Source organism: Euphorbia lathyris, chromosome 4 (genome assembly GCF_963576675.1).
Source record: "Euphorbia lathyris chromosome 4, ddEupLath1.1, whole genome shotgun sequence".
In the NCBI taxonomy this organism is placed as follows: domain Eukaryota; kingdom Viridiplantae; phylum Streptophyta; class Magnoliopsida; order Malpighiales; family Euphorbiaceae; genus Euphorbia; species Euphorbia lathyris.
Window position 1 is genome coordinate 75858684 of NC_088913.1, and position 13228 is coordinate 75871911.

A 13228-nucleotide genomic window follows, 5' to 3' on the forward strand; every position below is an offset into this window, starting at 1 on the left:
GTAAATAATTTATATCAATCATTATTGAATCTTCACTGACGGAATCCGTACGTGATATTGAACCTCAGAAATAATAGTACAGAACAACAAAAACAACAACAAAGTCTTAGTCCTGAAATGATTCGGCGTCTGCTAACATGAACCATCATATAAAACCATGAAATCAAGTCGTGTCAGCAACACAAATTCGCTCCATCCACTCCGTCCTATCCACTACCATATTTTCCTTAATTCCCAGTAAACTCATATCACTCTCGATCACCCTCCTCCAAGTTTGCTTAGGTCTTCCCCTACCCCTTGCCACTACATCTCTTTGCCACTCTTCGGTTCTCCTAACCGGCGCATCAAGCGCTCTACGTCTCACATGGCCAAACCACCTTAGTCGGTTTTCTCTCATTTTATTCTCAATAGATGTGACCCCTACTTTTTTTCTAATTATTTCATTACTCACCCGATCATTTCTCGTATGACCACACATCCATCTCAACAAACGCATCTCCGCCACCGACATCTTATGGATGTGGCAGTGTTTCACTGCCCAACACTCCATACCATATAACAATGCTGGTCTAATTGCCGTCCGGTAGAATTTTCCCTTCAATCTATTAGGCATGCCGGAGTCACAGAGGAGACCCGTAGCACTCTTCCACTTCGACCAACCAGCTTTAATCCTATAAGCAACATCTCCATCTACTTCTCCATCCGTTTGGATAATAGAAGCAATCCGAGACCTGAACAACTCTCCCATCTAGGGTGATTGTCCCTGCCTCCCTACTCATAGGGCCGCTAAACTTACACTCCAAGTATTCTGTCTTACTTCGGCTCAACTTAAAGCCTCTAGATTCTAGAGTTTGTCTCCATAGTTCTAACTTCCTCTCCACTCCTTCTTTCGTCTCATCAACCAATACAATATCATCTGCAAACAGCATGCACCATAGTATACCATCTTGAAGTGAACTTGTTAGTTCATCCATAACGATGGCAAAAAGAAATGGGCTTAGTGCGGAAACTTGATGCACTCCAATCGTAATAGGAAATTCTCCAGTCATCCCAACACTAGTACGTACACTCGCATGCTCCCTCATACATGTCCTTTATGATGTCAATATATTTCCGCGAAATGCCTTTTCTTATCAAGGCCCACCAAAGTACTTCCCTTGGTACCTTATCATATGCTTTCTCCAAGTCAATGAAAACCATATGCAAGTCTTTCTTCTTATTTCGATAGTGCTCCATTAATTGTCTCATTAGATGGATGGCTTCCATAGTTGATCTTCCCGGCATAAAGCCAAACTGGTTTTCCGAGATCTTCACCGTCCTCCTTAGTCTTTGTTCGATCACTCGCTCCCAAAGTTTCATAGTGTGACTCATTAATTTGATTCCCCGATAGTTGGCACAATCTTGGACATCGCCTTTGTTCTTATACAAAGGGATTAAGATACTTTTCCTCAATTCTGATGGCATCTTATTGTTTCTCCAAATTTTGTTGAAGAACGTCGTCAACCATTCAATTCCTCTTTCTCCCAAACATCTCCAGATCTCAATAGGGATGCCATCAGGTCCTACTGCTTTTTTCAACTTCATCTTACTTAATGCCTTTTTGATTTCACCCTTTTGAATTCTCTGTAGGCATTCATGATTTATCATATCGTGGTGGATACTTATAATAGTACAGAACGATATAACAAAAATTATGTATCATTAAATTTGCAACGTTATAGTAAGACATAGTTAAACTTTTGAAAGTTTAAAATAAATAATATAAAAATATCACAACACAAAAGATAAAAGCTTTGGAAATATGACGACACTTGTATGTGATATGTCGTTAGAATAAATTTTAACACGCGATTTAACGAGGCTTTTAAAAGCGTGGTAAGCATTTAAAGCCGCCTAGAAGTGAAGTTATCTTCAATTTTGGCATCGTAATAGAATTTTTTTATTTCTTCTGCGAATACAAAGGTGGGAGGCTATGAGGGTCAGAGTCAGAATCAGAATCAGAATAAGACTCGAAGTTAGAGTCAGAGTCAAAGGCATGGTGATCCCACTTATCCGAGTCGGAGCGAAAGACATGGTAATCCCACTTATCCGACCAGTTGATAATACAAAAAGCCAAATTTCCAGCTTCTCCGATATATGTATGAGGTGTCAACTCTAAAAGATAGGTCTTTTTATCTTCCGGCAATTCCAAGCCTTGAATGAAATCTTTTATACTTTTTCTTGTAATAGCTTTCCCCATCATTAGCTCCTTTAGCTGTTCGGCAGGATATGGAATACCATACTGACACATTACCTAAACAGCATGAGAGGATGTCAGAATATAAAGGTATAGAGAAACATTGATTGTGCAAAACGTGTTGATTTGAATTTTAACTATTATTCACTAAATTTTAAATGAGAAAAAAGCAATAAAAATATTAAAGGGTATTACATACTATTTCGATTGCTTCAACAAGTACCTCCCACGATTTGTTCAACTCTTCATTCAACCGATGTTTATTAACCTATATTAAAAAAGATGTAAAATGTACACCAATCAAATTGTATACATTAAATAAAAACGAATACGAAAACTGAAACAGATATCGAGAAACTAACAACTATGGGTAATGAAAAGTGTCATATTGCATACCCCATCTATTCCATATGTTACACTTTCATAAGCCCAAAGGGAATGTCCGAATCCTAAAATCACATCTCTCGTCATAGTTGAATCGGTAAAATCAGGCTAAAAGTAACATAAATATTAGAAGTATTTATTGCTAAAATAGAAACAAATAAAAAAAAAATAAAAAACATGTAATTTAGTGAATTTGCAAATTCAGGTTGGTACTTTAAAACTTTACAAGCTAAGATATATATAATATGCTCATTGGCTATTAAATGATTTGTTAGGCATTATGTAACGGGTTAAAAAAAAAGTATATATCTCATATTCAATTTTAACAAGTGTTATAATTATTATTATACTTAAAATATGGTAAAAAAAAAAAAGCAGAGCGTCTCTATAAATTTTTATAGAATATAGCTGAGTTTACAGATTCACTAAACTTTTTTTTTTTTTTTTTTTTTTTTGGTAGAAACAAGTAATGTTATGAATTATACTTACTTGCCAACGTGAAATAGGTAAATTTTTACTGAGATGAGATAAAGTTTGATTTGCTATACAAAGATTAACTCCGATAGTTGCAAAAGCGCTTAGATATTCAAATGAAAGTTTACCCTCCTGCTTGAAATTGAGAAAAAGAATTAATTTCTATAATAGGACAAGATTAGTATCGATCTTTTTCACTTAGATGATACCACGTCATTCTAATTACTGATGTGACATCATAATCATAATATAATCATAATATAATTTGTCAAAAATTTAATCCTTGAAAACGGAACATACGGAACATGACACATCATTCATATTACTCCTTTAAGTTTTGATTTCTCTCTCCACGTATTGATAGAATTTAATGGAGTAATATGAATAACGTGTCACGTTCTGTTATCGATGCCTAAATTGGTACTATTTTTCAAACGTGAAGCCTAGATTATTGGTGTTATTTTGTACGTGAAGCCTAAATTGATATTTCTCCAAAAACCATAGGTCTATTTTAATACCTTATCTCTAAAAAAAAATTATATATACCACAAACCCCTAAATTGAATCTATAAATCATATGATGGACATTTTACTTAATTTGACACTCTATGAACTAAATTAATGTTAAAATTCATTTTAAATAACTATAACGAGTCTGTTTTTATCAATATGTGAATGCAGTTTCTTTTTAAACATAAAAATGCTCTTAATTATCATCATTATAATTTAAAATATTTTATTTTGGAAGAGAAAAACATGACACAAATCTTTGCAAAATTTTAAATCACATGTCTATATTTTTTTTAAATAGAGCACACAAGCATTTTTTATACTTTGCCTAATAAAAATATATAATATAGACTTAATAGGCACCCAACCCCCTAAACTTGTAACTTTTTTTCACTTGGCCTCCTCAATTTAGGGGACAATCTCTCAACCCCCTCAACTCTCCAAAAACATCACATACAACCCCTTACACCATTATGTTCGGTCAAAATATTAACACATGTAGAAAACACGTTTGACTGTTGACCACACCAATGCCACATGTCATTTTTTTATTAAATTTTTCCATATTCGTGCGAGGTGCTGTCGCTGTTTTTCGTCGCAGCCTTATCGAGGTGCTAAGGTTGGCGGTAGTGGTCGTCGAGGTGAAATGTATCCAAGTGATTGTTACAAAAATGACACGTGGCATTGGTGTGGTCAACAGTCAAGCGCGTTTTCTACATGAGTCAATATTTTGACCGAACATAAGGGTGTAAGAGGTTGTATGTGATGTTTTTGGAGAGTTGAGGGGTTGAGAGGTTGTCCCCTAAGTTGAGAGAGCCAGATGAAAAAAAGTTACAAGTTTAGGGGGTTGGATGCCTATTAATCCTATAATATAATTATGGATAAACTAATGGAAATAAATAATTTATCAATTCCATAATTATAAATGCGGAATAGCGGAATAGAAATTATTATCAATTAATAAAAAGTTTGAGAAAAAAGAAAGTTTCAATTCTAGAATTTTAGTTGGGATTGAAACAGTATCCGTCGGTGCAATGTGGGCATGGAAATAGTTTCCGAAACCGTAAACGAATTTCCTATTTTCAGTATTGACGCAACGGAGCCCAGAAACGTATTGTACTAGTTTGGGAGTATATTTCTGTTTCTATTTACGTATTGTATCAAATGATATACCTGAGAGACATAAGGATTAAAACGCATTCCACGAAGTTCCACAAACTCTTTTGCAACGAGAGGCCAATTGACATTGGGATAGGCAGCAATATGTGCATTATAATTTCCACTTGCACCAGAAAACTTTCCCTCCATCTTAATCTTTGAAATTATCCTCATTTGTTTGAGCAATCTCGTAGCAAATACTGCAAATTCCTTGCCCAAAGTTGTAACCGAAGCTGCCTAGGGGACAACATTCAAATCAGATCAAATTATTTCATTTTTCATAATTCTTAATATTGAGACGGGAATGGATACGTACATTGGAAACGTTATCTCGTAAAATAGCTTTCAAACAAAAACAAACATAGAACATGCTATTAAAGAGAAGTGTCGTGCAGTCAGTGGCAAATACATGATTTCTCGGTTGGGGGCGATTTTACACGTGCGTCCATAAAAAAAACATTTGCTAAATCGAATTTGCTCAATTTTTTTTTTGTATATATGCGTGTTATAATTTGAATGGTCAAGAATCAATTTTTAAATATTGATGTACGTACACAATTTCTTAAAAATTAAGCGAGATTTCGTTTAATAGTCCTAACATGTAAAAAATATTTGGATTTAGGGATGGCTAAACAGGTAAAAAAAAATTGATTTCAAAGAGCTCACAAGGTAAAAAAAATTAATAATTTGGATTTAAGGAGGCCTAACAGGGCAAAAAAAATTTAGAAATTTGGATTTAGAAAAGCCTAACAGTAAAAAAAAAATTAGAAATTTGGGTTTAGGGAGACCTAACAGGTCAAAAAAATTAGAAATTTGGATTTAAAGAAACCTAACAGGTTAAAAATTTAGAAATTTAGATTTAGATAGGCCTAACATGTAAAAAAAAAATTAGAAATTTGGATTTAGAGAGTAGTTAATAGGATCAAATTATTGAAATTTTGGATTTTGGACGTAACGGGCCATTTTGGGAGGTCTAATTCAATACTCTATATAAAAAAAAAAAAATTGCAACAGAGGGCCGAAACTACCCGGGGTACGCCCCTGCGTCCAGTCATCCAAGAAATAGCTTATTTTTACCTGTCCGGGATGGCGATGAAGCATGGGAATGTTGTCATAATCTTCACCCCAGGTGCAAATGCATTGGATCAATTTACTCATCATGGGAAGTATGACCTTTCTCATTGACGCTTCCAGCATCGATCCATGAGCAAGATTGTTCATATCTTCCGAAGAACAAGCAAAGTCGAAAAATTTAAATATCTGCATCAATCACAAAAATCTAGCATCAGAAATGATAAACAACAACAATAAAAACCTTAGTCCCAAAATGATTCGGATGGGCTAACATGGACCGTCATACAAAATCGTGAAATTAACCTTAGAAAGCTTTGGATGTTCTTTGAATTGCTCTTTCAAGAAGTAATGCAGTTCTTTCAGTTCATCAATTTTGGCTTCCTCAATGCTTTTGACCTCAAAAGCATCGTAAGTTGTAAATTCCTCACTCTGAAACATGTCACGCAGGGTCCTCCATCGCTCATAAGAAGCACGGAACTTTCGGATTTCAGGAATTTCAGGATTTAGTGACAGCGTCCGCAACCAGTTCGCCTGGATTTATTCAAAGAAAAAGCATGTATATAAAAGAACTTTGACAATTAACTGTTTTTTTTGGCAGGCTTGTCTTCCTTGTATCCCGCCACCATTTTCCACCCGGAGCCCCATGAAACGATGAAACTACCCTTAGGTGCCGTTTGGTTCGCGGAATAGAATGGAATGGAATAGAATGGTTATTCCAAAGGAATAGAATAGCAAAGAATGGAATAGAAATTCTTAGAAATTACTATTCCTATGTTTGGTTGGTGGAATAAGGTAGAATAGAATAGATAATTTTTTTTATTAAAAAAACAATATTATCCTCAAATGTAATTTCTTATTTCTTTTAAAATTTTAATTTTTTACTATAAATTGTTCAAATATTTAATATATATTATTTTAAAAAATATATAAAAAATAGAAAAATGGGAAACACGAAAAATACTTTAAAAACGAAAAAACAATAAGAACATGAAAACGAAAAAATTGTAAAAACACGAAAAAAGAGAGGTAAAAAAACAAAATGTAACGCAAAAAAAAACATTAAAAACACAAAAAGAAAAAAAAAATGAGATAAAAGTGGAAAAGGGTGAAAACGCGAAAACATATAAACGTGTTAACATAAAAAAAACACACACACGCAAAATATGAAAAAACACATAAAATGTGCAAACCGTAAAAAACACAAAAACATGAAAAAAGTGGAAAACACGAAAATGTGAAAAAAATGAAAAACGTGAAAAAATCGAAAAACACGAAAACATGAAAAAGTGTTAAAAACACGAAAAATATGAAAAATGCGTTTATAACGTTTGTTTATGTTTTTTCGTGTTTCCCAAGTTTTCTTGTTTTTTTCCGTTTGTTCACGTTTTCGTATTTTTCACGTTTTGTCATGTTATTGTGTTTTATTTTGCATTTTTTCGATTTTTCACGTTTTAGCTTTTCGGTTTTTCCCCTTTTTATTTTTTTTCGCGTTTTTGTATTTTTCGTATTTTGTTACTTTTTCGTGTTATTCACGTTTTTCCATGTTTTTCGTATTTTTCATATTTTTGTGTTTTTAACATTTTCGTGTTTTGTTTGCGTTTTTCGCATTTTCATGTTTTTCACATATTGTCACGTTTTTGTGTTTTAACATTTTTCGTATTTTTTCGCATTTTCGTGTTTTTATTTTTCACGTTTTTTAATATTTCGTGTTTTGTCACTTTTTCGCGCTATTCCTATTTTGTGTTTTTTGTGTGTTTGCTTTTTTTTTTTTTGCGTCTTCGTGTTTTTCGCATTTGTTCACGTTTTCATGTTTTTCGCGTTTTTTATTTTTTTGCATATTCTCGTGTTTGTAACATTTTCACATTTTTCGTGTTTCATATTTTTCGTATTTTTACATTTTTTAACGTTTTCGTCATTTTTCCATTTTTCACGTTTTATATGATATAAATTATGGATTGACCAAAATTTATAAGATTTGGGAAAGTGATTAGAGAGAAGATTGAGGATTTAATGGAGGATAATTTTGTAAATTACAAAAATATAATATTAGGAATAGGCTATTCCTAACTTAAATTGAAGAATAGCTATTCCATGAAATCAAGGAATAGGGATTCCATGGAATAGCTATTCCATTAAAAAAAAATCAACCAAAGGTGGGAATAGCTATTCTTTAGGAATAGGCTATTCTATTCCCCCTCTATTCCGCGAACCAAACGAGTTGTTATTGTTTTAGTCTTTGTAAAAAAAAAAAATTCTCTCTACGGAACGCGGGCGTGTGGCTATCATGCCTGGCGTGATGTTCATATGCCCACATGTGATTTTTTTTTTCAATTTTACATTTTAATTATTATTATTCTAAACAATTATAAATATTATAATTATTCTAAAAATTCTAAATATTATAATTATTAACATTATAATTTAAATTATAATTATTAACATTATAATTAAATAATGTGAGGCGTGATTCCCACGTGTGAATTTTTTTTTTTCAATTTTACATTTTAATTATTATTATTCTAAATAATTATAAATATTATAATTATTCTAAAAAATTATAATTATTATAATTATTCTAAAAAATTCTAAATATTATAATTATTAACATTATAATTTGAATTATAAGTATTAACATTATAATTAAATAATATACATGAACTATCAAATATGTATTAAAATGTGTTAAAAACAATAAGTTCTAAAAAATTCTAAATATTAAAAAATTACAACAAGTCAGTTCGTCTGGTTCTATTCCTAAATATTATTCATATGCCTCTACCGGTGGTGAGGCGTGATGTTCATACGCCCCACCTGTGGTAGAGGCATATTGTTCACATGCCCCGATACCGAAAAATTGATTTTCTAAAAATTATTCGATTTTACTATAAACAACCGTAAATAAAACATATTTTCGAACAAAATTACGTATCATTAGTTATTTCCCATGTTTTTTCTTTACCAAATTAGTACGGATTAGATTTTAGAGAGTTTTGAGTTTTTGAGAGTAGGAAATTTGAGAGGATTAGTGAATTTGTTGCAAGGGCAGTTTCGTGTTTTCAAGGAGCTAGGGGTGGGAAATGGTGGCTAGGTATAGTAATCCACGTATTTTTTCATATTCATATTTTCTGTTTGGTTTGAAATCTATATTTATTATGGAGGTTTTTTCAATCGGATCTACACCTATTAATTAGATTTCTTTCATTTATACTTTTTTACATCTGTTAGTTCGTTTATACTTTTTTTTATCTTAACACGAGCAGAAAAGGTTTACCTTGCAAACAAAAAAGAATTCAGACCCAAATGGATTGCGATGGTTTTTTTAAAGGGATTCAACTTTAGAAAAAGATATGATTTATATATTTTTTTAAAACAATATATTTTGTTGCTTTATTTGTAAATTTTATGGTTTGTATCAGTGTTTTAAAAACTGGACCCGTTGGAACCGGCAATGAATCCGATCTAATTATAAGTGTTACGGTTTAATTATATTAAATCGGACTAAAACAGGACCGAATCGGTACCGGAATCAAATCGGTGAACTGGATTGACCACGGGTTTTTTGAAAATTAACAAAAATTTAAAAACTGAAAACTGATATAATGATAAAAAAAATTAAAAATTAAATCCTAATTATAAATATGTATTATTTGTATTAATTAAGGCTTAAAGCATCTTTTGGCCCTTGATCTATCCAAAATTTATGCATTTGGCCCCTGATTTATTATTTGGTCACATTTGGCCCCTGAGCTATCAAATTAGAAAAAATTCAACCCATATTGAATGAAAAATTAACTTTGTTAGAAAATTAACAGCAGTCGCCAATACAAAAACGACACATGACACATAAATAAAATCAATTTTCAACTAGAGATGGCAATAGTAACTATTTTACACAGTAAAAAAAATCCTAAAAACTTTTCTAGTGTTCCGATAGAGTGAAAATTAATTTTATTTATGTGTCATGTGTCATTTTTGTATTGGTTACTGCCGTTAATTTTTCAACACAGTTAATTTTTCATTCAATATGAGTTAGATTTTATCTAATTTGATAGGTTGGAGGCCAAATGTGATCAAATAATAGGTCAGGGGCCAAATGTACAAATTTTGGATAGGTCATGGGCCAAAAAGTGCTTAATTAACGTCAATTTTAATATTTATATTATGTCAAATTCTAAATTATGAATGATTTCTGTCAATTAACTTAAACTTTCATCAAGAATTCGTTTTGGATTTATTAATTTTTTATATTTTTTTTTTTTTTGGTAAGAAGGGAAGAAAAAAAAACAAACAAACAAAAACCTAACCCGGGATCAGTCTAGGAAGACTGACCCCAATCCTATCCTCAAGAAGAGAAGGTAACAGAAAAGAAGGAGGAACGGAAAGGGTAGAAACACCTAACATCCCCCCATGCCCAGCAGCTGCCAAGCGATCCGCCACGCGGTTTTGCTCCCTATAAATATGGGAGAAGGTAAGAGAATCGAAGGCAGGACGAAGCCTCAAGATGGCTTTAATGAGATTCTGACTCTTAAGACAAACAGCCTGTCTATCCGAAATCCTGTTGATAGCCTCCAAATTGTCAGACTCCACCGAAAGTCTTTTAACACCCATGCGAATGGCGAGTTTAATGCCAGACAAGATCCCCCAGAGCTCTGCAGTAAAGGAGGAGCCCGTACCTAAGTTATGGGTAAACCCAGCCAGCCAGGCGCCACCAGCATCCCGAAGAACTCCACCAGCAGCAATTCTGCCATTACTAAGGCAGGAGCCATCCGTATTCAACTTGACAACCCCTTCCCTGGGCTTCCTCCAACCAACTAACTGGACCTCTTTAACCGGGGAGGGGTGAACCAGGGGCTCTCCTTCAAAACTCTTTGTAATAACAGAGAGTTTTTTCGAGAAGTAAAACTGGAGGTCAGGAATAAAGACAGTCTTCTCAGCAAATAACTCTTCATTCCTCCATTTCCACATTTGGTGACAAATAATAGCGAAGAGAATAACCCCGTGCTCCATACTGGCCAACAAATTCCCATTAACGCCTTCAGAGAACCAGTCAATATCAGAGAACCCCATAAAGGAAGGAAGGATGTGGTGAGGAAGGACCCCTTCCCAAACCTTTCTACTATTCGGGCAATCCCTCAAAGCATGGCACAATGTTTCCACATGGCCGTTGCATCTGCTACAGGCACCAGATACAGCCAAGTGCCTTCTGTGTCTATCTGCATTCGTGAGGAGCCTGTCTTTGACTCCCAGCCATAGGAAACTCCTAATGCGGTAGGGGACTTTGAGGGCCCAAATGGAATTCCAAATTTCCAAAGGAGGATCAGCCCTATTAGGGGTAAAAGCTTCATAGGCCGATTTGCAAGAATAAGAACCATTATTAGTCAAGGCCCAGCAGTGTCTGTCCTTATCCTCCTCCTGATTACTAATCTTCACACCTCTAATATTAAGGAGGGTCTCCAGGCTAAGAAAGGAGTCGAACTTAGACCAGATCCAGTCTCCCTCCGAGTCCACCACATCAGCAATTCTCCAGGAGAGGAGATCATTCGGCGGAGGGGCGATGCACACCTCAATCAACGGTTTGTCACCAATCCAGGTGTCATACCAGAAACTAATGGATCTCCCATTACCCACCTCCAAGCCAATCCCCGTACAGAACTCAGCAAAAACAGCACCAAGCCCTTTTCAGAGGAAGGAACAGCTGACAACCCTCTCCTTCGGGCCACCAAAGATTCTATCTTTCCTATACTTGCCGCACAGAAGACGAACCCAAAGGGAGGAGGGGGGATTGCCACATTCTCCACATTATATTAATTTTTTATATAATGTTTAATTAAATAGGATTTTATTATATATATTTATTAATTTATATATAATATATTTATAATATCATATGGTGGAACCATTTCAGTTCAACCTATTAAACTAGTGAGCCATTGACATTAGTTTTTATGTTTTTTATATTTTTTTTTTCTTTGTGAATGATGATCATATATATGCAGGGATTTTTTTTTTTTTTTACTATACTGTTTAGATATATGAAATTTTACATATAAAAAATCATTATTTTAATCACAAGAATATGAAATTACCTGAATATAAAGTCGATGTCTAATTAAGGCATCTCTATCCAAGATAGGAGACAAATCGTGCCAACAGCAATCATCCCCGGGGCCTTCTAAAGCTGACAAGTAATCCAATGTTGGATAATAACTCCACATCCAGTCATCATCTTTTGGCGCCGACGCTCGTATCTTCACCGATCACAGATTAATAAATCAGTCAATAATATTAAAAACAGCAGAAAGGCAAATTCAAGGAATTAAATACCGACTATCCGTGACTAAATTTCTAAGATTTATATTTTGATATTAGTATATATGATAATTATTAGATGTGTGATTTTTATTTGGTGTTTTAGGAAAAGTTTGAGATTAATTCGATGGATTTAGATGTAAATTAAAAGTTTAAAGTAAATTTTAAAAGATTATATAAAGATGGAGTACCAAACTGGATATTCACCAAATTTAGATATATATATATCGAAGAGGTGGAGTGGAGGGGATGATCATCTTTCTTTGTTTTTTTTTTTTTTCTTTTCTCTATCAGTTCATCGTTCTTCGATCGTTTCTTTACCGTTTCTTTGATTTACGGAGATTCGATCGTTCGAATCACTCAAAATTTAAAATATAGCATCTTTATGCATAGATTTAAGTCCTAACCGAAGAGTTTTTGAGTTTCGGCAATGTTTGGAGCGAAACGTCTTAAACAGGATTTAGACGAGAATTGAACGGGTGTATTTTAGCCGAGGTAAGTAACTATCAACTATATTTTGAGTTTTATGTATATAGATATATATATAACAAAAAAGTTTCAGAAATTGATATTTTAGGGTTATGCGGAAATTTTGTAAAATTGGGGTTTTTCATGATTTTGCTTTTTATTGTGAAATTACGGTTCAAATGAAGCTATTGACTACGCTTCTATGTGAATTTCAGATTTTACTTGATTATTTTGATTTAAGGCTTAATTTGGTTGATTTACATATATACATATATGTTTTTGGTTTCAATGTATATATATATATATAGTGAATAAAATGAATTTGATGATTTCTTACGAATTGTTTTTGGATTGAGAAATCTATTGCGGTTATTGTTGTTATTATTTTGGATTGAAATCCAAATATGATTTTTATAATACAAAAGGACTAATTAAAGCCAAATGATTTATGGTTATGAAATAGTCTGGAATTTGATTGTGAAATGATATTTGAGCACGTTATGATTTTATGATTTTGTGATTTTATATCCATCGAGAGTTATCCGGATCGGTGGTTTTATATTTGAAGACCATGTTCAGTGAGGGACATGGCCTGTGTACACAGTCTGAAGACCT

At 33.3% G+C, this 13228-nt stretch overlaps 1 protein-coding gene across 1 annotated transcript; it reads right to left on the reverse strand.

Moving 5' to 3' along the window:
- Positions 1-1939: 1939 nt before the first annotated feature.
- LOC136227251 (uncharacterized) lies at positions 1940-6274 on the reverse strand. The gene is made up of 7 exons (XM_066015915.1): positions 6140-6274; positions 5840-6022; positions 4778-4999; positions 3110-3226; positions 2633-2728; positions 2436-2504; positions 1940-2293 (listed from the first exon to the last, which is right to left on the reverse strand). The coding sequence occupies exons 1-7, from the start codon at positions 6272-6274 to the stop codon at positions 1940-1942; spliced, it is 1176 nt and encodes a 391-aa protein (XP_065871987.1).
- Positions 6275-13228: the final 6954 nt, after the last annotated feature.